We start from the raw sequence: 24433 nt of genomic DNA on the forward strand, positions 1-24433 counted from the left end.
ATAGTGGATTACGTAGAAGTATTTGGTGGTGGTGGAGGTAGTGGTAGTGAAGGAGGAGGTGTTACTGGTGGAGAACCTTGTGGTTGTTGGTGGTGGAGGTGGTGAAAGTGGCAGTGGAGGTGGTGGCGGAGGTTAAGGAGAGGTTTCAATAGGTGGTGGTTGAAGAGGTGGCGTAGCTGGTGGTGGAGGAGAGTTTGGGGTCGGTGGTGGTGTTGCAGGCGGTGGTGTGGGTGGTGGCAGTGTATGGGGAATTGCAATCGGTGGAGTTAGTGGAGGTGAAGGAGGCGTTGCAGTGGGTGATACGAGTAGTGGTTGTAGCGGTGGCAGTACTCAAGTAGACATTTCAGTCGGTGGTGGAGATAGTGGCGGTGAAGGCGTGGTTGCAGTAAGTGGTGGACTTAAGCCAGCCCTCTCAATGGAGCTCAAGGGGTTGGACGCCGATCAGGAATCGTTCACGGACAAAAGCGGTGGAGCGGGAGGAGGAGGAGGTGGTGGTGAAGCGGGCGGTGGAACAGGTGGAGGAAGAGGCGCAGGAGACGCGGCCACCGGAGGTGTCGTCATCCGGGTGAAGGAGAAGAAGGGACCTCTCCGTGCCGCCATCCCGCGGATGCCCATGCTCGCGGCTGTACTCTGCCTCCTCTGCAACATGGTCATTCCTGGCTCAGGTGCGATCGCCTCCTAGTTCCACTCGTTAACACTGAATCGACGCGGAGATTTGCGCATCCGACTGGCGCACTCTGGGTCGACTTGGCATCAATGTCATCTTCCCTCTCGGAGTTGGGCATCAGCAAGCAGCGACTTTGTACAAAGCAGCCGTATAAATTTCGATTTAAAGCTTTCGTGACTGCAGGGATTTATCTTCTTGGTTCTTTCGGTAAAGTCACGTAGAAGGGAAGTAATAAAATAATAAAAATAAAACATAATAAAATAATTCTCACGACGTTTCGGCCACAATGCAAGCAGCCGTCCTCAGGTGAAGACCAGGTCTGTCGGGGAGACAGTTCGTGGTGGGCAGACAGCTGTCTCCCCGACAGACCTGGTCTTCACCTGAGGACGGCTGCTTGCGTTGTGGCCGAAACGTCGTGAGAATTATTTTATTATGTTCTATTTTTATTATTTTATTACTTCCCTTCTACGTGACTTTACCGAAAGAATCAAGAAGATGAAAGCAGCAGTAGTTCAATGATGATGAGACTGGTCTCTGCCATGGGCATGTGGAATGTCCACCGATGGGTTAGGACATTTCAACCGACACAGGGGGGGGTCTCCCTTGAATGGGGCTTAGGCTGTTGACAGGCTCTTCGTTAATAATGTACAACCCTTGTCAATCCACGGCTCATACTTTACCACGCTGGTCAGAACGGTTTGGTGATTGGCGAGGCAGAGGGGAGGTATGGCAGGATTGGTTAAGATGTCACTCACCACTGGTGTATACATATTAACCATGGCTGGCAATAGAACGTAGGTGGGCAGGTTTATAGCGCATCTGAGATCTTGCTATTGAAGGGATTGTACCGTTACCGAGTTGAGATTTGGGTTCGTGGTGGGCAGGCGGGGCCTTGAGTCGCTGCCTACTTGTAGCGTCACTGCTCTAACACTGACACCCAATTGTGGGGTTGTTCTCTCTGCATTTGCCAGTTTAGCGACTGTAAAACATGGGTTGGTGGAATGCCAAGTCATGATATGTATTTACACAGCAAAGCCTCGCTGGGTCTCGAGGCCCTTTTTTGTCGAGGAGGATCCTGCATCGGAATGTTTGGCCAAGTTCCATTACTCGGGAGTGTTTTTTGGCTTCAAGAGGGAGAAACCTAGAGGACACTATTCAGAAGGGGATACAAACAAAAACAAACTCACCCCCAATTACGACAGGGCAGCAATCAAAGTTCCACACAGATGGATTCAACAGTTCTAGAATGGCCAGAACAGCGGTGGGACGTGGGGGGGGGATCAAGTAACCGGTTGCTGTTGAGAAAATGGATCGGAGCATCTGTTTAGCATTAAACGAAAATATGTTAAGGACGATTTAGTGAATCCACAGCACACAGCGCGCGGTGACCGGCGTTGACAACACGATCCGGGTTGGCTCTGCTGAAATCGTTGCCCACCACGGTTTCTCGGTACGCCACGTGTCGGTGGCGAGCGCACCTTCCCCGTTCGACTTTTTGGGGCGAAACGCGTGGGCTCCCACGGTGGTGGCGATGGTGGCGACGACGGCGATGAGTTTCACAGACAAATGTCCTTTCAACGCCACGCAAATAAATATATTTTTTGCTCACATTTGGAACATCTTCCCAGGGTGGGAATCTGGCCATTTTTTTGTACGCGGTATATACTGTATTTCAGTGTAAACACCTCAAAGTGGCCAAGATCGTGATGAGTACGGCAAGGAATGACCAAATTAATCTCTGTGGAACTCTGGCATACGTGCGGCGGGTTTTCTCTGAGCCGCAGCCCCTCCTCCTCCAGTTTCCTGCCACACGAAGGTAAAAACAGCTTGCCAGTGGACATGGCCCACCAGCCCCCCTCCCCTCGGTGAGGCTTTCTCCTGTGTGCATAAAAAAGGTGCATTATTTGGAATTTCCTCCCGCACGACCCGTTAACCAAAACGGAGAACGAATATAAAAAAGCGTCTTGAGTTGTGGACGTTGTAAGTGAAATGGAGAGATGGTAGCGGTGGGGGTAGGGGGGGGCGTTCGCAACGCACGCGGCTCACAATCAATGCCCCCCCCCCGAACCCCTGCAGATGACATTCCTTTGCCTAATATGGGGGTGAGTTTCGTCGTCTTTCACGGACTTTGACGGCGCACGGATTATGGCATCGCCACCGCGCACAACGCGCTGCAACGGCGGCGGTCACAATACGGAGTCGGTGAAAACGAACCCCGGGGGTGGGGAGGCGTGGGGGTTTGAGCGTGCGGCGCAGTGGTTAGTGCACCGTGCTGTGAAGCCGGCGATCTGAGTTAGATTCTCCAGCCATGACGAGCATCAGTGGCGAAGTGATGTCTGAGCCGATCTTGGTCTTGCTCCGTGACCGAATTGCATGGGGGGAGGCATTCATCCAGCAGTGGATTTATAAAGAAGATATGGTCTGTACAATACAAATATTTGCGTGTTGTAACATGTACAAAGACAAATATCCCCGTATAGCGTCAGCAGACTGTTGGGGAAAGTGCTATTAGCAAGCACCTACGAAGGCTGGCATGGCACACGAGGGGGTAGGTGGCCATCACCACGCATTTTGTCTCCCCAGTGGCGATGTTTACACATCATACTCGGTACTCATTTGAGGCTGATTCCGCTCGGAGAAGGCCCAGGACCGGTACAGAATAATCCTCACCGATGTTGGCCGTGAGTAGTAATTGAACTCTGCTCGCCGGATAGCACAGCGCATGCTAACTGCTACACGCTTGCAAGTGAACCCAGCACAATTTTACTCGCAATCATGCAGTGACCCAGATAATTAACTGGGTCCGTTATTCCTCCGTGGCCACTCATTAGTGGCTATCTGGCCAGAATCGCATATTGACGTGCCACAATTATTTGGTGCTGAGGGAGACATGGGGACGCCTTTTTGCCAAAACTTGTACATTGAGGATCGTGGCTTATGGCAAGCGCTACCCCTGGAATGGGGCACTGCCTTTCCACCTTTGTCTCTCCAGTGCTGATGCTGCTACTTGTGCCCTTGTTAACCAGATTGAGGCTGCACGGGATATTACAACTCTTAGGGCCGAGTCTACTTAGTGGTGGACCGGCACTGAGTGCACACGCACACACACGCAGGCAGATTAAGGGCCTCTCGTTTGTATGTATGTTGAACTTGTTTTTAACCGTACATAGCCAACCGTTCTGATCCTGAGGTGCTTTGATGTACGCTGCAAATGGTGTGTGTGTAAGCCAGGGTGATGTTTGTGGACTTCGTTATAACTAGGCAGACACGGGCATTTGATTGAAAACTGGATGAACCCAATACACTATGAAGTTATTTTTTCACAGGTGTCCAAACCACAGCTGGTGGAAAATCACAGAGGAAGTAACATAGGTAGATAAATTAAACGATCGCATGTAAACTCGGAACAAAGTATTAGAATGATACGTAAAACATTTTTTGTTAACCAACAGCAAGAGTTAAAAATAATGGGAAGGAAAATTAGTCGCTCAAAAAGTTTGGAGAATGTCGCATAAAGTGAGTGGGCGATGGAGGCTCCGTTAGTCTCGTTAATTGGGCGGTGGCAAACACGCCCCCCCCTCCCCCGTTATAGGGGGCGATGTGAGAGGTTAATTGGTGTCGTTGTTAGAAAAAGGGCAGCGCTGAGAACAACAGCGTTGGGAACACCGCTGCTCACGCCGCGCGCCGCACTGCTGCACGACTGCACACCCATGTCGACGGTTGTGGTTATGAAACAGGAGGAAATAGCTCAATTATCCACCGTGGGGTTTTTTTTATTCGTGTAAGCCGAGACATTACACGCGTTCCAAAGAGGTTTTGTTCGCCGTGAAGCCGCGCCACTCAGGCGTCGTCGTACCGTGACGAGGATTTATTTTCGTGAAATGCCCTCCGAGCATCTCAAAGGGCCTTGCAACACAATCCACACAACGCACTCGATCGTAATGGGGATGGATGCGCGTCGGAAAAAAACCTCCACGCGGTCCTCCAGTCTAATGCGCGGTTTTACTCGTTTTTAAAACATTTATTTACGAAGTTAAATCCTAAAATTGTGCGAATACCGTGTTCGCGAACGAATGCCATCTCACCGGAGACCGAACGTCGCCCGTTGACCTCCCGCCCGCACTAGCGACTATCACAAGGACCCGGGTGTGCCCTTGTGAGCGCTGCTATTTTCCAACGACAGAAGACGAGGACGACGAAGACGAACGCAGGCAGAAGAGGGGAAAACGGGAGAAAGGATCATAAAACAATGTTTTATTTGGGACAACGCGGTAAATACGAAACGGCGATATTTCCAGACGCGCGCGTACACGCGGGCACGCAGCAACCACGGATGTTCAGCGCCAGTGACAGTGAAGTGTCAAGGAACGGTTGCGATGTCCATGCCCACGTGCAGCCCTTTTGTCCATCCACTCTGGGGCGAAGTCCTCCTCGCCCCCCACGATGTGTGGATCGTGGAGGGCTATTTGACTTTTAATTCACTACGCTGGTCCGTGCGGGTTGATGAAGGGCAATTAGGAATTGCCCAGCACCGGTTCAGATATCGCTCGCCAACGATTGTTAACCTATGGGCGGGAATCGAAGTCTGGTTCGCCAGGTTCACAGCTCCATTTACCACGGCGCCACCGCTGCACCCATTATTGTTTATTGCCGAATAAACATCGCTCGAACGCAGCGGTGGATTTTAAACCCGGTGGCTGTACAAGTGCCGCAAGTGCGTTCGAGGCTGTGGCGAATATAGACTTCCTTTATTTGACCAAACCAGAGCCTCGTTGGCGATCGTCAACCGATTTTTGATTTGTGGGTCATGCAGGCGTTACAAGTTGTGCTTGAGCATGTGGCCCCTGAGCTGGGGGTGGGGGGGTACGGGAGCAGAAGGGGGGGGGGCGAGGGGGGGGGGCGTGGAGAGGTCTGTGGGGTCCTCGATGGATGCTAATTAATGCTGCATAGCGGATGGAGCGGATGGCTTCCTGCCAGTCCAACATTTGGGGCGGAGGGAGGAACAGTTGGGCCCCCCACCTTCCCCACACCCCCCACCCTACCCCATATGTTCTCGTACGCATGGGCTGATGACGGTTGCTGCTTAGCAACAGTCAATTTCAAAGTATTTGCTTTGTTGTTTTATGTATTGTTTTTTTCATATATTTTTTGGAAATAGACGGCTTGATTTAAAATGTGCATGATTTATCGAACAGAAGTAGCTCTGCTCAGTCTCCAGGTATCTGCGCGGCGGCAGCATGGCCTTGTTTGAAGACATCACACATGGAGCTATAATAATTATCTAATTATTAAAATATTAAAATGCTGATAATTATTTTCCCAAAAAATCCTCACTGAGCCTGAAGATTTGAAGCTTTCGTGACTGCAGGAATCCATACTCTTTGCCTGATGACGACCGCTTGTGTTGCGATGGAAACGTGATTTATTTGATTTTATTTCTAACTACGTGACTTTACCGAAAGAACCAAAGAGTATGAGCCTGAATATTTTATATTTTTTAATGTGAGGGTCCTGCACTGGGATGTATATATGGTCCATGAGTGCACGTGGGAGGAAACGGGAATTCCTCGAGAGAGAGAGAGAAAGAGAACCACAAAGACAAAGGGGACAGCAGTCAAAGGACCCCACGTGTCCATCTCATGGCCCTGCTGCGGTTTGGGAGTCTGACAGCAAGCGGCAATCTCTGCGTGATCCACCAACCCCGGCGTCATTGCATCTCCTTTTGTTGCGGAGCGTTCTCTTGCCATGGGGCGATGCACATCCCTGCGATGGTTGGCAACAGCTTCTCCGTCTCGTGGCGTGACGCTGACAGCACAATCGTGATTAAATTATTTGGTGGGGGGGGGGGAAACATTAGCGCAATGATGGAAGACGTGGGACCTTTCCCCCGCCAGGGATGACGCAGTGTGCGCGAGAGGCATCATCACTGCGATGAGTCATGGGCCATGCCTCCAGGGGCGTCTCTTTCATGTCCAGATGCTGAGATCGACACGAAGCATCTCTCTCCACTTCTCTATATCTCTCGGTCTGCCTCTTTGTGCGTATCGCTGTGTGTGTGTCTCTTTCTCCGTGTCTATCTCTCTCTCTCTGACTCCATGTCTCTGTCTCACTATCTATGCCACTCTCTCGCTTCTATGTTTCTTTATATTTCTCTCTGCCTGTCCGTGCATGTTCGTGTGTCTCTCTCTTAATGTCTCTCTGTCTCTCTCTCCACGTGTCTACCTTTCACGGTCTCGTCACATCTGTCTGTCTCTCCACGTCTCTGTAGCTTTCCACGTCTCCTTCTCACCCCATGGTAATTAGATTTGTAACAATGCATTTTTTTGCGGGTCGCTGATAGACTGGAGTAAGCCACGTGACTGGTAGCCGCAGCCACGGTCACAGCGAGAGGGATACTGGATGTGGTGTGCAGGGTGCAGAAATAAAATCCGAGTTCGCCAACCCAGACCCAGCGGACGTAAAGCCCGGATTAACTCGAGATCTAACATCCCAGCGTGCATTGAATAACGCACGTAAATTTTGTTTTCAATTGTACATTCATGAACAATTATACGTACAATTTGTGTCTGGCCACCGAATACAAAGGTGCATGTGGAGGATGTTAAAATGTGACGACAGGTATAGTTGGGTCGATGCCTTCGGTGCCTTTAATGTCACGCTCGCATAGGAGGGGAAATGCTCAATTTGCTGATGATGGGGCTCATGCAGGTACACATTTCCGTCTTTAGCGCGAGGCTCAAAGCAAATGTATAACGTTAGGTTGACCTCAGCCGATCAGTGAATCTGATCGTCCCCTGGTTTGCCATTTTTGGGAGGGTCTAGTTAAAAAAAATCTTCGCTGTTGGATGTTTCTATTTATAACCGTACAATCGACTGTGTGTGCGCGCGCCAGATACATCAGATTCCTGACCCTTCACTCGGTAGCTCCCAGTCTTCTACATCTGTTAGATATTAAATGATTTGTAATCTTTAAAAATGACTGGCGTACGTTATCTGTAATGGGATCTAACGTGTTCCAGACAAAGACTGGCTTCTCTACTTATACACTCGCACACATTATCAGTCAACCTACCTATTACACATTGTAATCATTCATGTAATAATTGATTAAAACGGGATTCTTATTTCATGGCGTGAATTGAATAACGCGTGTAAAAATATTTTATTTTATTTTTACACTCATGAATACGGTAATTTAAATAAAGGTGTACGTAGGACGTCAGAAATGTCCCGGCAGGTATTGGGTAAGCAACTTACAATGCAGCAAGAACAAAATTCATGAAATCGAGAGAAGAGATAGTGGCGATGGGTGGGGATACGTGTGTGTAGGTTGGAGGAGCGTGAGTTAACGAAACGGGCAATTGCCTGGAAACAAAGGAGAAGACCCACAACCAAGCGGTGGTGATGATGAGACTGTAAGGGTGGTGCTTAAAGAATGTGTCAACTGGTTTCGCAAGGGCCAGCCCTAAAGTCACACGGTCGTAATGATGAGACTGTCAGAGGCGGTCCTGAAGAGAGGTCAGGTGTCAACTCCGCAACAGCTGAAGTAATCTGATAGGAGAGCTCTGATGAATTGTGATGTGGCGGCATCAACGAAATTGGCCGTGATGACCTCTTGACCTTTTGCACAGGGTAGCAAGCTCCGTCTCTTTCGCCGTTAAGTGCCTCCTAAATAAATCGTTACACTTTCTGTAAATAATGAGAAACTCGTCAGACAGAAACGTGCATGCAGACTTGAAACCAGTGAGAGCAGTAATAATTGTAGATGCATGAGGTGATACTGGTAGGAACCTCCTGGTTACACCAGCCCACAGGGGATTATTGTGTCCGTCCGTCGTGCATACAAAATGGGAGGGGTGGGACTGGGTGGAGAGGGGAGGGTGGGGAGGGGCTGGGTGGGGAGGGGAGGGTGGGGAGAGTGGGGCTGGGTGGGGAGGGGCTGGTCACCCCGTGGTGCCCTTATAAAACTCAACGTTTAACCTACTCACGCCGGCTTGTGCCCGCCCTCAGTCGGCCATATTTGCGTAATACACTACGCCGCCGTTGATGGCAAGAGGCACGATCGAGACAATTTGGCTTGGTCCGTCCAGCCTGCCCTGCGTGCCACGCGAGGGAGTCTAGAATGCACAACAGTCTTATTTTCGATCAAGACTTCAACATTATGGCTATATTATTGTTACACAGCAGCACGACAATGCTGTGATGTCACTTGACATGCAAGGCATGATGGGCGGACTGGGCCAAATGTTCACGATCACACCTTTGGCTGTCTAGAAATCACTTTTTGCACATTTTAATCGCAATAATGCAGGGGTCGGCAGCCTGCGGCTCGTTAAGGAAAGTGTCGTGACGTTATTCATTAAGGAGTGTCTCGCATTCACACGCATTGTGGCTCTTGAAATATTGAGTTTTTACCGAATAAAAAAAAAAGTATCTTCTTGTTATTTTGGTTGCCGACTCTTGCACTAAAGGGAAGCTGCGATGGCGTGATGGTTCGAATGCTGGACTTGCAATCCAGAGGATGCTGATTCGGTGGACTGCAAGGCCGTGGGAAGCGGACTGTTTTAGATATACATTGATTTTGAGTCGTTGTATACGTTTCTGGTACACGGCGGTCCGCAGAAATGTTTTCAGGGCTGACCGTGGTCCCAAAAGGCTTGGGAACCACTCGTCCGTTGCCTATCCAATCGTTATCATTTTTGACTCTTTGCACTGCTTAACTGGCCGACAACTCGTCCCTTGCCCCACCAAACCCTCGTCGCCACAGGAACGCTGCTGTCTGCCTTCTCCGTGCTGTGCGGCGCGCGCACCGACCTGCCTGACCGCCACGTGTGCTGCGTCTTCTGGCTCAACGTGGCGGCGGCGCTCATCCAGCTGGGCACCGCCGTGCTCATCGTCGGCTGGATCCTCAGCATCTTCTGGGGCATGGACATGGTGTTGCTCTCCAGTGAGTTGCCCCCCCCCCCTCCGCTATGGCCTCCCCCCCACACCTTTAAATCCATAACCCCACTCTCTACCCCCAGTGGTTGTCAAAACCTTTTTTGTTGGCTACTGTACCCTTTGATGAAAAATAAGAATAGGGAATAGGTTTAACCCTTTCTGGCAATAACACGGGTGGTGTTAAGATGTTCAAACACCACAATAGATACCTTTTTGCAAGGCATCAAGTCTGCATTAACCACATATGCTCGTGTAAAAACATACAAAACAAACATGCTCTGATAATATATGCATTGTCCTTGAAACTGATTCGCCTACACCAGAGATGGCCTTCTTTGTGGCCTTGTCTCACCAGTGTTAGACCAGAGAATGCCAAAAGGCGTACAGTACAACGACAATGCAAGTGTAGTGTTGTTCAACACGGAGGCACACACTCTGTACTGGGAGGCAACACTTTTATTTAACAACTTCCCTAGCGGGTAACACTCAACGTAACTCGGGTTCTATGCCAGTAGCGAGTTAGCTCGAGACGGAGACCCGGACTTGATTTCAACGACGAGCCAACAACGCTCTCGCGCCTGCCCCTTGATGCTCCTGGGCGTGGCCTCGCTCCGCCTTTGGCCACGCCCCCTTCGAGACCTTTCCCGAAGGATCCCGACCGAGCATCACGTGCCCCACTCGGGCTACCACGTCCCCCCTTGCCCTCTCTCTCTCAGGCCATCACAGGACTATGCCCCCTAGCGCTGGCTGACACGCCGCACTTACTCTGGTGCTGGAGAGAGGCTCCAGACGCACAGTTGCACTACTGTAACAGTAGCTGGTGCGAATACCCTAGTGACACCATTTTCGTCACTACACAAGTATCAGAACTCTTATAGCTCAAGTCGAGCAGTAATAAGAAAAGGTTTTTGATTTCGAGCAAAATGGTCCTATAGATACTGTACTTTCATAATCAACGTTTTTGAGTTTAGATCGCGTTATTTATAAATGTGTCGTAACCCTCCACCACTCGACACGGCCAATCAGTAAAAAAGTGTCACGTTGACAAAAGACAAATTAGTTCACTGCTTTAGCCCACCGGTGTGTTGAAGCGCGAAACCACAACATTTACAATTTGAGTACGACGTTTCGCTGGTAATTGCATCCAGCATCATCGGGCAATTCGCCAGAATGGTGAGGCTCTGCTGTGTCTCCCGTTCTTATATAGAGCAGCAGCAGGGTGACGTCATCATTAACTCATTAACTCATCAGGTGCAAAGATTTGAGGGGGGAGTTATTGTAATTATATACTAGATTAGTAATCAGGCTATTGTTACGATGCGAGTTGTAGATTAGTAATCATTTGGAATGTGTTTTATTGTGATTATGCTACATTAGTAATCAGTTAGTGTTTGTTTCCCTTATAAGGAATTGTAATGTATCTTATTTAATAATACGCTTCCAGGCCGCACTAAGCCTGTAGCTGTCTGAGCGATTAAAGTTATTTCTGTTTCTCACAATTTCAATCGATTCTCTAATTAGTCTTTGCCAGTAGTAACTAGTTTTACACAGCACTTCAACGTTGTCAAAATCAATTGAGTGTCCCTGTTGGCATGCATGTTCTGCCACTGCCGACAGTTGTGTTTGTGATAATTTAATATTTCTCTGGTGTTCTTTTAGTCTTACACTAACGTTACGCCCTGTCTGTCCAATATAGCATCTGCCACATACACAATTAATCCGATATACACCTTCTGTTGATAATTTAGGTAATTCGTCTTTAGTGCACATTACTAGTTGTTGAATTTTGTGTACTGTACCAAATCTTACTGTAATGTTTTGCTTTTGCAAAACACGGGCTAATTTGTCAGTTACTCCTGAGATAAATGGTATTTTTATTGTTTTAATAATCTGATCGCTTTCAGCAGTGTTGCTTTGCGATCGTGATTTGGCATTTAGTGCTCTGTTAATTTGAGCATTATTGTAGCCATTCTGTCTTAGTGCTTCTTTAACATGTTTAATCTCTCTCACTAGACTTTCACCATCTGACACTGTTGATTATGAATAATATTGGTCGCGAAAGCCTACGTGTTAAACAGATACTGTACTCCTTGTTGAATTGTTTCAACCGAGTATCCCCCCACCCCCCTTTGCCTGGCCCAACATGGTTCTGAGAAATACATTTATGAATAATGAACATCAATATTTTATCCAATTGATCGTGTTGTGAGGTATCCTGACTAGCTGGTAATTGCAAGAGAATATTAAACAAAATGTCAACGGACGCACTGGCATGCGTGACGTCATGTAATTCGCATTCACTGGCTTCTCTTGGAAACCAACATTGTTCACGATCAATAAGTCTATCAAATTTATTTGATATCGTTCTAGGTTACCATATGGATTTACATCTTATTATAGTCATTTTATATTGGCATATTCATACATGATTATTCACCAAATACTGTCATGTATGATATAATTTCACACATTTATAAATCACCTCACGAACCCCATTGGACATTGCCATGTACCCCCTCGTTTCTCCTCCCCACGACTTTGATCCTTCCCCCCTAACCCCACCCCCTCCCCTCCCCCCATTGAGCGGTGATGCCAAGTGGGACGGTTACCAGTCGAGTGTTGACTCCTAATATATTCAACATTTTCGACGAGTTCGTGTGTTTTTTTTGGTTCTGGGATTGTTTAGTTATTTATTATTCCACCTGTAGCGGTATTTGAACCCATGTGCACACATCAGATATTCCATGCTCTCGCCTAATAGGCTTTCCATCCAGCGTCCTGGTACCACAGTGGATACTCCCTGGGTGATCTTGTTTTTGCTCGTGACAGTGGTCGCCATGATCGTCAGGGCTGGGGAGACGTGAAGGAAGCCAGCACGCAGAGTCGGCACTGGAAATTTTCCCAGGGGGCAGGGGCTCAGGACGGGGGGGGGGGGGGTCCCAAAACATCCAGCGTTTTAAATATGGCACTATATTTATAAAAATATATATTTATACATTTAAATCAGTGTATTTTCCCTGGTAAATTTCAATAAAGTATATTTTTTAGGTCTCAAGGGGGGTTGGGGGAGGGGGGGTTATTAGCCCCTGAAAGGGGTTGCTATCTTTAAGACGAAGTCTTAAGCAAAATTGAACGATGCATTGATTCATTTTGATTCCCAAGCACACGGTACATGCATCAAATCATGCTCGTCATAATTATTTGTGATTCGTACGCGCATCTTGTACGTCATGGGTTCGTCGGATCAATGCAGCTACTAGTGGCTGCTACGCAACAAATGTACAGTAGTAAAATAAAACTCCTCAATTCTTCAATGGAATCGTGACCTGCATCGTGACAATTGAATTGTGCGTGTGCAGCTTGGGCTGTCCGGATGCTCATGTGCAGAAGAGCATCGCGTTTGCCCTTGAGCTGCTCCTCTGTGCTGTCAATCACATGTATAACAATAGTAGTAATTGACGGCCCTGTGTAATTCCACCACTGGATGAAGGTCTCCCCACGGTGTATTGGTTGTGGGGGTTGTATGTTCACACTTAAGCACCCGGGAATCAGGGCTCACCCAGGACCGGTTCAGATATCACTCGCGCTAATCTCAGCCCTGGCTGGGAATCGAACGCAGGTCGCCAGGTTCATAGCCCAGTACAGCGCTCCCTACCCTATAACATGTTTGTGGTCTGCGCTATAAACATTTACCTTTGCCCCTGATCCAGTGCTCTGACAAATCCACCATTTTAATTTGATTAAAAATGTCATCGAGTCCCCCATGCGCTTTTGGAATTTAGTGATGCTCATCTCCATTGCTCTTCCTGAGACAGTGGTGGAAATTCCACGTTCATATGGCAGGGATCAGCATCTCCTTAATTGAACAACACGATGATTGCGGTGGCACGTGTGTCTCCCCGACTCCCAGAGGGCCGTTCGCAGCAATATCCCCAGCAGCTGTGAGCGTGGAGAAAGTGGGAGCACGAGGAAGATGAGGAGGACGAGGAGATGAAGATGGAGACAATGACACATCTACGACCGATTCTCCTCCGCTGACCAGCACGTGCAAGAAACGCCCCGCAATTTCTCCACCACGGGCACAGCTGCCTCCTCAAAATCCTCATCTTACCAACAACCATGCCGATTCTTACCTCATTACTTTACAGGGGATCGTTAAATCATCGCACGATTCTGCCAACGCTTCAATAAAATTGCTCGGCCCAGTGGCGGCACCACCACATGGCCTTCAATACCATCGGGTGTATTCACCTGCGAGAAATGTACGTTTGTAAATTTGGCGAATCCATAGAGAGGTGTGAGTTGGTCGTGGGCGGTGTGATTAGCAGCGGTGGAAGAAGCTTGGAGTCAAGGTGAGTGAGGGACTGGGACCATCATTAGTGTCACTAGTCAATGACGATGGTACCTTCGTTCACCCCAGCGTCATCCCCAAGCAAGAGATGATAAATTCCCCCCAAAAACCCGCTGACATCTGTGTTCCCCATCCGTAAATATCACCTGCACCAGTGCCAGGTGTTTGGTGGGTGCTGAATTGCACAGAAACACATTTCTGTTAATTCTGACCTGGTTTAGCCTTTTGTTTGGGTTTTAACCCCACTGAAATCGAGTTTGGTTTGAGCAAATGACCAACTTCAGCCAATTACGTTCTGACCCATCGTGCTTTCTTTTAGGGGTGGAAGGATGCATCGATTCACGAATCAATATTGTTTTTTAAGCTCACAATACACTCATAGAATTACACGTGTAAGACTCTACCAATTATAATGCCTTTATAATTGGTAGTTGTATGGGAATGGGTTGAGGCACTGCAATGAAATAATATTGGAATCTTGAATTGCAATGTGACTTTCAATTGTGACAATTGCTCGGATTGCCAGGTAGTGAATCTTTCCACCCAAGATTGATCAGATTCGTTAAACAATGATTTCTATCTGACAAATAGACATTCGTCACCCTTGTGCTGGATGTACAGGGCGATCAGTTTACAGATACTCCACTAAAATATGGAGAAATTATAGAGAATTTTACTTAAAAGCCTCAGCATCCCTCCCACAATCTCAGTGTGCTCATTAATCTGTAACACTCCTCTACGTACGATATGGAGCTATCGCTTTCGCAATATTCAATCACCTGTTGAGAAGAAAGTCAGAGGGCGTCTTTAGATGTCGGTGTGGAGTATCTGTAAATAGTTAACCCCGTGCAATAGAATTTACACTGACTGTATAACACAGATCATGTGTAGTCAAAAAAACTGACCTGTAGCTCTATAAATCCGTAACATGAAAATGTATCATCTATAGTGGCTTGAGGTGGAAGCCATCACTACTTGTCAATGTATAATAAGACGCGTGTCAGGCCTGCCAGGTGCATTGACAGCCCCAAGTCATGACCCTGCCCTGACAATCTCATCTGCCCGGCCCTCTGGCTGTTGTTTCAGCCCTATGGGTCCACATCTCCAGTCTGTAAATTGTTAGGCTCAAATAGCCAACGTGTTAGTATTGTCCACTGACGGAAAAAAAATCCACGAATTTAACCATGACATGAAGTCTCATGGAGGAATGAACAAAATAATTACATTTCTTGGAAAAGGAGAAAAAACATATTCCACAGAATGATGTTGACGTTGCATTACACACAACCTTAGAAACGTTATTAGGAATTGCGATTTATAATATAATATGGTGCCAAATTGTTCATTTGTGGTATAGTATCTACGTATTTCCTATTCGTTGTGATTTATTATACAGTATTTATGATTGTTATTATTTGTCCGCTGGAATTCCACATGCTAGTACATTTATATACAGAAAACGTTACACATGTGCATTCCAGCTGTGACGCACGTGCGCACACACACATGCACACCCTCTCCGTGCATCACATAGGTGCTTCTACCCGCAGTGTGGTACATGTAGCGTCCACCTTGCCACGGTAAAAAAAAATGCTGCCAATATGACACTCGCAGCAGCTTGAAACTTCCTGGAGCTACCGGTCATTGGAAAAAGACACCAAACCACAACCCTCGAACCCGGTTTGCTTATCCGCCATTATCTCTTCACATCAATGCCTACTGGTAGCAGTCGTTATTACCGAGATGGCTTCTGCATTTCTCATGTTTTGTGAATTTACAGTTGTGATATCTAGTAGTGGTGTAACGTTGCGCCAATTTGTTGACTAATATTAATATATTTGCTAATCTCGCGAGACACGCATTCAATAATGCGCATTTGAGAATGGAAGCTTATTGCAATTTCCGACGTTGTACGGAATGGGTTCACGGTGAGCCCAGTTCAGGGTCACTACATTCACCATAATGTAAGACACAAATTGATTCTTGTAATGATATCGGGACAATTTGTCGAATCACCATTTGATGGCGCGGAGAATGATCGTTACAACCGCTATTATCTACTGGACCCGAATTCTCTGAATTAGTGCAGAAATGAAGCCACTCATGCACACACACAAATAAGATATCTCATTTGGGCTGTGCAATTTAGAGGACAAGTGTTGTTTGGGATCACATACAGCTTGCTTATTTGAACTGTTCCTGGGTGATTCATAGCACACTGGGTTAAATACTGTAACGAAAACAGGACCGCAGCCAGCTGATACATCGATATATTTCTCTTCCTCGTGGTGAGAGGGGCAACAAATTATTTGAAAAATGTAATCAATGCACAGTGTAGTAAATGTGTGTGTGGGTGTATGACTAATGCTGCATGGCCACGTTACGTATCCATTACATTTCCGAAGTTTTAATTTTGGCTGTCTCTGGATGCTTTCACAGGAGTTCGAGTGCAGGGTATACATCTTGGCAGCACGTGGCTCCTATATACACGATGCATACTCTGACAAGCACGCATACGTACTGATACACCAGTATCTTTATCCAGGTTCTCATAAACTTGCTCGATTCAAGAGATATATTCTCTCCTTACCTATTTCACCTTCAATAGTGCCGTTTGTTGCTGACCGCCTAACGTTTTGTGCAATTGGGCCTGTGCTCAGCTATCGTTATTTAAAAAAAATAAAGGACAGGCAGGCAGGCAAGTATATGCGCCTCTCACCAATTGCGAGCATCCTGGTCAGAATTCACAGGGTTCACAGATGAACTGCCACCGATTTTATATATACGGTAGATGCTCAGTGCTGAGGGCTGATAATGGGGATTTAAATAATTCAAAGGTCATTCAGCTCCTCCCACCTTTAGCTGCAGCCCGTTGCCAATCGCAGAGGGTGGATGACAGCATTTGCAGGCCAAAAAAAATTCTATATATAAACAGTGGAGAAATTGTAGGTGTGTGCCGAAATCCACGTAGAACCACCGTGCATAATTGTCCGGTCACTGATAAATGCACGCACGGTGACCATTATCCCGTGCACACATCCTTGCAGCGGGTTGACGTACACATACAGGAGCAGCAATTGCCTCTCCAGGGGTCAGCATATTCACCCAAAACCCTGAGCGACAAGTCCCCGTCGTTGTTAATGAGGCCGGACCTCATCCTTATGGGTATGTACATATATATTTATTTTCATCGTTGCCTATAACGCTGTGCACAAAATTGCGCCACGTGATTACATTCACCACACTGAAAAGAGAAAATATATAATAACGAAACGAGCGCGTGGCTACATTAAACGGAAGACGGCAGCTTACCCTTGAAGTGTCATGCATTGAATGGCGTGGCAAGGTTTTGGCCTCATGAATGTGCGCGATTCCTCCGGATGTGTCTATCGGTCAGCGTAAGTGGGAGAATCATTCGGCTCGATGTGAACGTGAGCCACAAGCACACGGCTCCGGCAGGCTGTATCTCAATCCGCCTCTATATTATCTAGTTCAATGCATTCGCACTTTTTAGTCTCCTTATATATTAGGTAGGCTGTAGTCTTATATATATATGTAGTTTTGTAGGCGAATATGCTAGCTCACGCAGCATTGATGATGCGTTTTACAATGCATAGGATCTACAGATCGGTTGCTGAACAATATTAAACGTGTATAGCCCAAAGTACGTGCGTGCATCTCTTTTAGAGATGAATAAAAGTGTTAATGTTATTATTTATGAATTTAATGGAATAATAAAAGTGCATTACTGTTGTATATAAAGTGCGCACGTTAAGTTTTTTTCGTTTGCTTCAATGGCTCCGCACGTGACACATTTACATTCTGGGTAAGCCCGAAATTTACACGGTCAATTTAAAATCATTATGAATTGCTCCACAATGTTTGAGAAATATTATATTGGCACGAAATGTTATAATTAGCGCTGCCGTAATTAAAATCTGCAACACTTTAACAGAGCTTGTTTTATGAGCCACGAGAAAATCCTGCTGCTGTTGGGAGCCCTCACAAGAAAACTCGAAATTACCAACAGTGACTCATCTCTGTGTGGCTTTTTGCCTGTCAAGTCCTTGCCAAATCCCCTGCCAGCCTTGACTGGCACACAACCTTTAATTTGTTATTTTTTCTGCCGGGCCCCTCGCTCAAGCCACGATTCAGCAATTGTACGTTTGCCAGGATAAATGATCGATTATTGTAAGGCCCTGATAATCATGCATCCCCCCCCCCCCAAAAAAAAATGCTATATTATTATTGAAAGTATATGGATGCAGAACTGTTCCGTGTCTCCACATATAAGTCAAAGTGTGTTTTAGTGCATTATCCCGTTGTCTTTCCAGACCAATATTTAGCAGAATTTGTTTCTAAAAAATCGAACTCGACTGGCTTTTACCTTCTGCGGCTCCTCATCAGAGTCAGGCTTGTAAAGAAATGCCGTTGGATTACCAGATGTTATTGTCAAGAGTACTCCATATAAACCATGGGACCCCATTCAACCGAAAAAGCGACATCGTACACAAACCCACTATGTTTTGCCATGTAGTATTATGGGTAAAAATTTGAAAGTATTTATATTGTCCTCAAATATAAATACTGTACACGCAGTTTCTGTGAATCATGAAATTGTATACTTCAATATTATATAAGGGACGTATGTCGTGGTTTAGGGTCTACAGAAGCAGTGCGGATACAGCACAAGGCATTTCCATTTCCGATCACGCTCAACTCATGGCTTCATCTAAACAAATGCGTGTCCAGTTTTATTCAGCCACAATTGTTCCTCAGCCAAGCATATCAAGTTGGATGAGACACCTTAAATGAACTCTGTGTTCCTGGCTTTGAGACACGCAGTGATCTTCATCTAAGAGGCTTTGAAAAATTACAATAATTATGTATGAATGACTCTGTAAATGCAAGCCCACGCTTTGTGTAACAATGAAACGCATTACAGAAGAGGGATCATTAACTGTCGTTTGGATCGTGTGTGCTAATTACTACCTTGGGGCCCAATGGGATATCCTTTGTCCGATCCTTTGGAGGAATTGTGTCTTGAGTGTACGGAGCAATATTAAAACATAATTTTACTTAGCCTTTGATACGTTCTGATGATTATATTTTATTCTCAGGGGCAAACGAACGTATTGGCGGTACACCGGTGCGCAGTATTTCTAAAAAAGCGAATAATTCTCAATTATTTATTTTCTCGCGATTTGCAACCTCGGTCAGAAAATCTTACGGGGTGGTGCGTCAAAATCAGTTCTCGTGATGTCGAAGCAGTCGGAAGACAAATGTTATAAGCAGCTGAACACGAAGCTTTCACAGCCTATTGCTGTATCGCACACAGCCTGATGACGATTGGCACCGTGTTCCAAAGGCAGATTTGACTCGTGCCATAGACTTGATCGGACGGCTCCTTGATTCATTTCATGAATAATTTCTTGGCGGACAGTGGCAACAAAAGGTTATGACTCATGTCACGTTTGGGGCCGTCCATAAATGACGTCACGCACCTGGGGGGTGGGTCAGACATTTGTGACGAGGGGGGGGGGTGAGAAATGTGACGTCACATCAAAATGCGCAACTTTAAATAAATATAGACAACACGTTCTACTTCATTAAATAGACTTTTTAATAAATGTTTTCTCTTACAACATCAAATTCCAAAGAACACAGGATGAGATGTTACTATCCTTTGTGCAAGCACTTCCAAGAGTTCATGAACAGTGAGCCTGGTGAAATTTGGGGAGCGCATCGTCAGTAGTGAACCTTTGGATCCTAGGGTGTTTCGGCCTTTCACACTATACACCCTCCCCAAAGGCGGCCAGCGACAGGGTGATCAATCCTACGCTTGCGTCCCATTCCCAATTAGTCATAGGAGTTCAGCGCCACATTAAATACGCACTACAATGACAACAGTTTAAAGCGATTTGAAGCATGTTTTATTTTTTCTGGGGGGGAAGAGCTTTGTGACGTAATATTTGAGGAGGGGTCTGACTTTTTGTGACGCCGTGTGGCGAAAGAGGGGGGGGGGGTCAAAAATCGTCCAAAATCGCGTGACGTCATTTATGGACGGCCCCTTTGAATGGGAAAGCAGCTGCTGAATCCAAGGTAACGTCTGAGGGAGCGTCTGCAGCTCACTCAAGGGCAACAGCGACACCTTCAGACTGTTTTATGAGCGCCGGTGAAGCAATTCTGCACAAGCGTCACACGTGTACCGCCAATGCGTCCAAGTGTAACGCAAAGACACAATTAAAACAGCGGGATTTAAAATCTAAATGTGGCGATACGATAAAGACGTAACATTTATTTTCAAAAGTTTTTGTCTTCCCCCCACATCGTTTTGGTGTCAGACCACGACACATTAATCCGTTTGGTTATCTTGCACAGCAGTTGCAGAGCCTTCGTGTTTGAAAAAGTCCTATGGAAGTGGCTATTACTGAACTACTTCCGAGATCACTTCAAGATAACTGGCATTTGTATTCGTTGTCTCTCTCGAGAAACGGTGCCTTAACGCGGCGAGAGAGTTTGTGTACGTCTGAGAAGCTGATCGCTATACCGTCGAGAGCCTAGTGCTCTCAGAAGGGTCACCCAAGGCGGGAAGACTTCAGTGGAGACGTCAGACAAAACCCGTTTCGAAAGGTCCCCACATGACCTTTTCAAATAAATGGTGATCCAAGAAAGCAACGGGAAACTACTTGGATTATTGCTCCCTTGAAAACTTCAATGATGACAAGCAAAATCAACAAAGGCCCTGAGTATCGGCGTCCTTTAAATAGGACAGGGGTGCTAAGAATCTCCGAGCTTGTGTCAAAGAACCCTTTCAAAGTAGCAACTTGGAACGTTAGAAGTTTACTTCAAGCAGGAAAACTAGCCAATGTCATACAAGAAATGGATCGACTTAAAATCAACATAATCGGTCTAAGCGAAACTAAATGGCCTGGAACAAAAAAGTTTATATCGAGCGAACACCACATCTTCTGCTCCGGAGGAGAAGAAAACACCAAACAAACATACGGTGTCGCCTTTATAGTACACAAGAAATTAGCGAATAAAGTCAACAACTTTACCCCAGTATCAGAACGAATAGCACTACTACAATTAGCAGGCAACAAAGTCAACGTGAACATTCTACAGGTTTATGCTCCAACAGCAGATAAACAAGATCATGAAATCGAATCGTTCTATGAGCAACTAACCAACACGCTGAAGCCGCTGAAGAAGCAAGACATCACTATAATCCTCGGCGATTTCAATGCCAAGGTTGGCCACGGTCGAATGCAGAACATTGTCGGAGAACACGGACTAGGAACAAGGAATGAACGAGGCGACAGACTGGTTCAATTCTGCCAAGAAGAACGTTTCAGTATTGCTAACACGTGGTTCCAATTACCACCTCGACGACTGTACACGTGGACCTCGCCGCAAGACTCCGACAACAACATCGTCAGGAACCAAATCGATTATATCCTAATTAACATCAGGTTTAAGTCCAGTGTGATTACAGCAAAAACCTACCCTGGAGCCGATATATCGTCAGATCATAACCCAGTAACAGCTACAATAAGACTCAAATTGCGATCAATACAATGTACAAAGACGAGACGAACAGACCTGGAGAAACTGAAGAACAGCGCCGATAAAAGACAAGTACAGCAACATCTCAACGATAGCATCCGCTCAATAACAACAGAAACAGCAGATGTTCAGGAGTACTGGCGCTCGTTCAAACAATGCATCACAGAAACAACAGAAGTCATGCTGGGACATCAGCCACCGAAAAAGAAACAACGATGGATGACACATTGTATTCTCGATCTAATGAGCCAACGAAGAATGTACAAAAACAACAACTTGGAGAAGTACAAACAAATGCAACAGAAGATCAGAGAAGCAATCCGACAGGCAAAAGAAAAGTGGATGGAAGAACAATGCGCCGAGATTGAAGAACTAATTAAAAAACATGACAATTTTACTCTGCACAAGAAGCTCAAAGAAGCTGGTAACATCTACAGACCAGCCCCAACAGCTACCTTGTATGCGGACAACAACCAACCAATCCTAAATAAACAAGAAAAAATGGACACCTGGACAAACTATATACACAAGCTCTATGGCGCCATTAGAACACCTGCAGAAAAAGACCAACAGATATCGAAAGACGCTCTACACATTTTAACATCAGAAGTAGAATATGCAATCAAAACAGCTAAGTCAGGCAAAGCGTGCGGGCCCGACACAATCCATGTAGAATTGCTCAAACTATTAGACAGTAACAACATACGACAACTGACTAATTGGTACAATCAAATATACAATGGCAATAAAATTCCATCCGACTGGCTACAATCCATCTTTGTGGCCATACCAAAGAAAGCAACAAGCCGGAAATGCGAGGACTACAGACTGATAAGCTTGATGAGCCACGTGCTGAAAGTCTTCCTGAAGGTGATCCAACAGCGCATACGCTCCACATGCGAAAATGCATTGAAGAACACACAGTTTGGCTTCTGCAAAGGACTAGGCACAAGAGAAGCAATCTTCTGTCTACAGATACTACTACAGCGATGCTACGAACATCAGAAAGAAGTGTACATCTGCTTCATAGATTACGAGAAAGCCTTTGACTCAGTCGACCACGACCGACTAGCAGCTCTATTAAAACAACTGGGACTAGATAAAAACGACATCAACTTCATCATTGCTCTTTATTGGAAGCAAACAGCCCAACTCCGATATGACAACGAATTGACAAACCCAACACCAATACAAAAAGGTGTACGACAAGGCTGCCCACTTTCACCCAGTCTTTTCAACATCTACTCGGAGCAGATTTTTGATCGAACACTAGCAGATAAAAACATTGGTATTAAAGTCAATGGACAATACATCAACAACATCAGGTATGCCGACGACACTGCACTGCTGGCCGATTCGGAACAAGACCTACAACAAATCTTGGACGAGGTTGCCACAGAGAGTCAAATATGGGGCTTACGAATTAATAAAAAGAAAACAAAGGTTATGAAGGTCAGCCGAACTACAAGCGAAATAACAATCAAGCTTGGTAGCGAAAAATTGGAACAAGTACACCGATTTAAATACCTTGGTGTAATCATTGACGATCAGTTGAACCATGAAGTCGAAATCAAGAGCAGAATTGAACAAGCAAGGCAAGCATTTATTAAATGGAAAACACTCCTTGCAGACCGCAACTTGAGTACATCACTGAAACTGCGCACACTGAAATGCTACATCTGGTCAATTTTGCTGTACGGAGTTGAGACGTGGACACTGACAACAACAGCAACAAAAAGGCTCGAAGCTTTCGAGATGTGGCTGTATCGAAGAATGCTGAAAATCCCATGGACAGCCAAAACCACCAATACACAAGTTCTGCAAGATATGGGCACTGACAGGCAACTGCTGAAGACCATCATTAGCAGGAAGTGTTACTACCTAGGCCACATTGCCCGAAACGACCACAAATACCAGCTATTAAAGCTAATCCTGGAAGGAAAAATCGAAGGGAAAAAACGACCAGGACGGCCAAAAACGACATGGCTCAGTAACATCAAAACATGGCTACAATTAACAACAGCACAAACTCTACACGCCGTGCTAGACCGGGACCAATATCATCGTGAAGTCGCACACGCCGTTAGGCAGCACTAAAGAAGAAGTATTCGTTGTGTGACAGTCAAATTCATATTTGGTTAGTTCTCGGAGTTGGGAATAAAATGTTCAACCGAATTCGCGTTTTTTTTGGTGGCGATTGGACTGAAACCATAAATGCACGGATTCATCTGCTGGAGTCTTTGCCTGGATTGGACCCCAGCATCTTAGCCAGTGCCACAGCCCAGCACTTTTGACCTCTGAGCCACCCTGTCACCTCTCCTAACTCAACACAGCAACCTAAGCTCATTCATGAGTGAAGGCGCAACACACAACTATGGAGCATATATAATGAACGACTAGTCTGTGCTCATTCAACGGAGGAGGAAAAACAAAACTGCACAAACTCTAACCCCTGATGCCCTCTCGAAAGATTCAAAAATGAAATTTGCTTAAACAAAAACGATTTCCCATTGCACGTTACATGTAAAACAAAACGTATTATAACGAACTTAACACATTAAAAAAAAAGTGCAGGATTCGGTTATTAAAACCCGACAAATTGTTTAACCCACATTCACAATGACAGTACTGTACCCTAGTTTCTAAAAACTTTTTTTTCTTCTTTTCTTTAAGTCCCAGCAAATTCAAAACGAGATCCACTAAATCGCAGTTGCAAGGTCTCCTACAGACACGTGTAGATCTCCCGCGCAATAAACAGCGCGCGCTTTGTTGTTATTGCTGTCGAACCTTCGTCACTAAACGCATCGCGCGTTTATTTGTGAGGAAAATAGTGGGTACGTTTAACAAAAAATCATACTATTTTAAATAAAGGATTTAAATAATTAACCTCGACCCCCCCCCTCCTC

General features: G+C 46.0%; 1 protein-coding gene across 1 annotated transcript; it reads left to right on the top strand.

Annotated features, from left to right (window-relative positions):
* Nucleotides 1–154: 154 nt before the first annotated feature.
* On the top strand, nucleotides 155–13563 carry STUM (stum, mechanosensory transduction mediator homolog). The gene is made up of 3 exons (XM_078610056.1): nucleotides 155–665; nucleotides 9435–9614; nucleotides 13518–13563. The coding sequence occupies exons 1-3, from the start codon at nucleotides 416–418 to the stop codon at nucleotides 13550–13552; spliced, it is 465 nt and encodes a 154-aa protein (XP_078466182.1). The 5' UTR covers nucleotides 155–415; the 3' UTR covers nucleotides 13553–13563.
* Nucleotides 13564–24433: the final 10870 nt, after the last annotated feature.

This window comes from Lampetra planeri, chromosome 33 (genome assembly GCF_965212315.1).
Source record: "Lampetra planeri chromosome 33, kcLamPlan1.2.h2, whole genome shotgun sequence".
Taxonomy (NCBI): domain Eukaryota; kingdom Metazoa; phylum Chordata; class Hyperoartia; order Petromyzontiformes; family Petromyzontidae; genus Lampetra; species Lampetra planeri.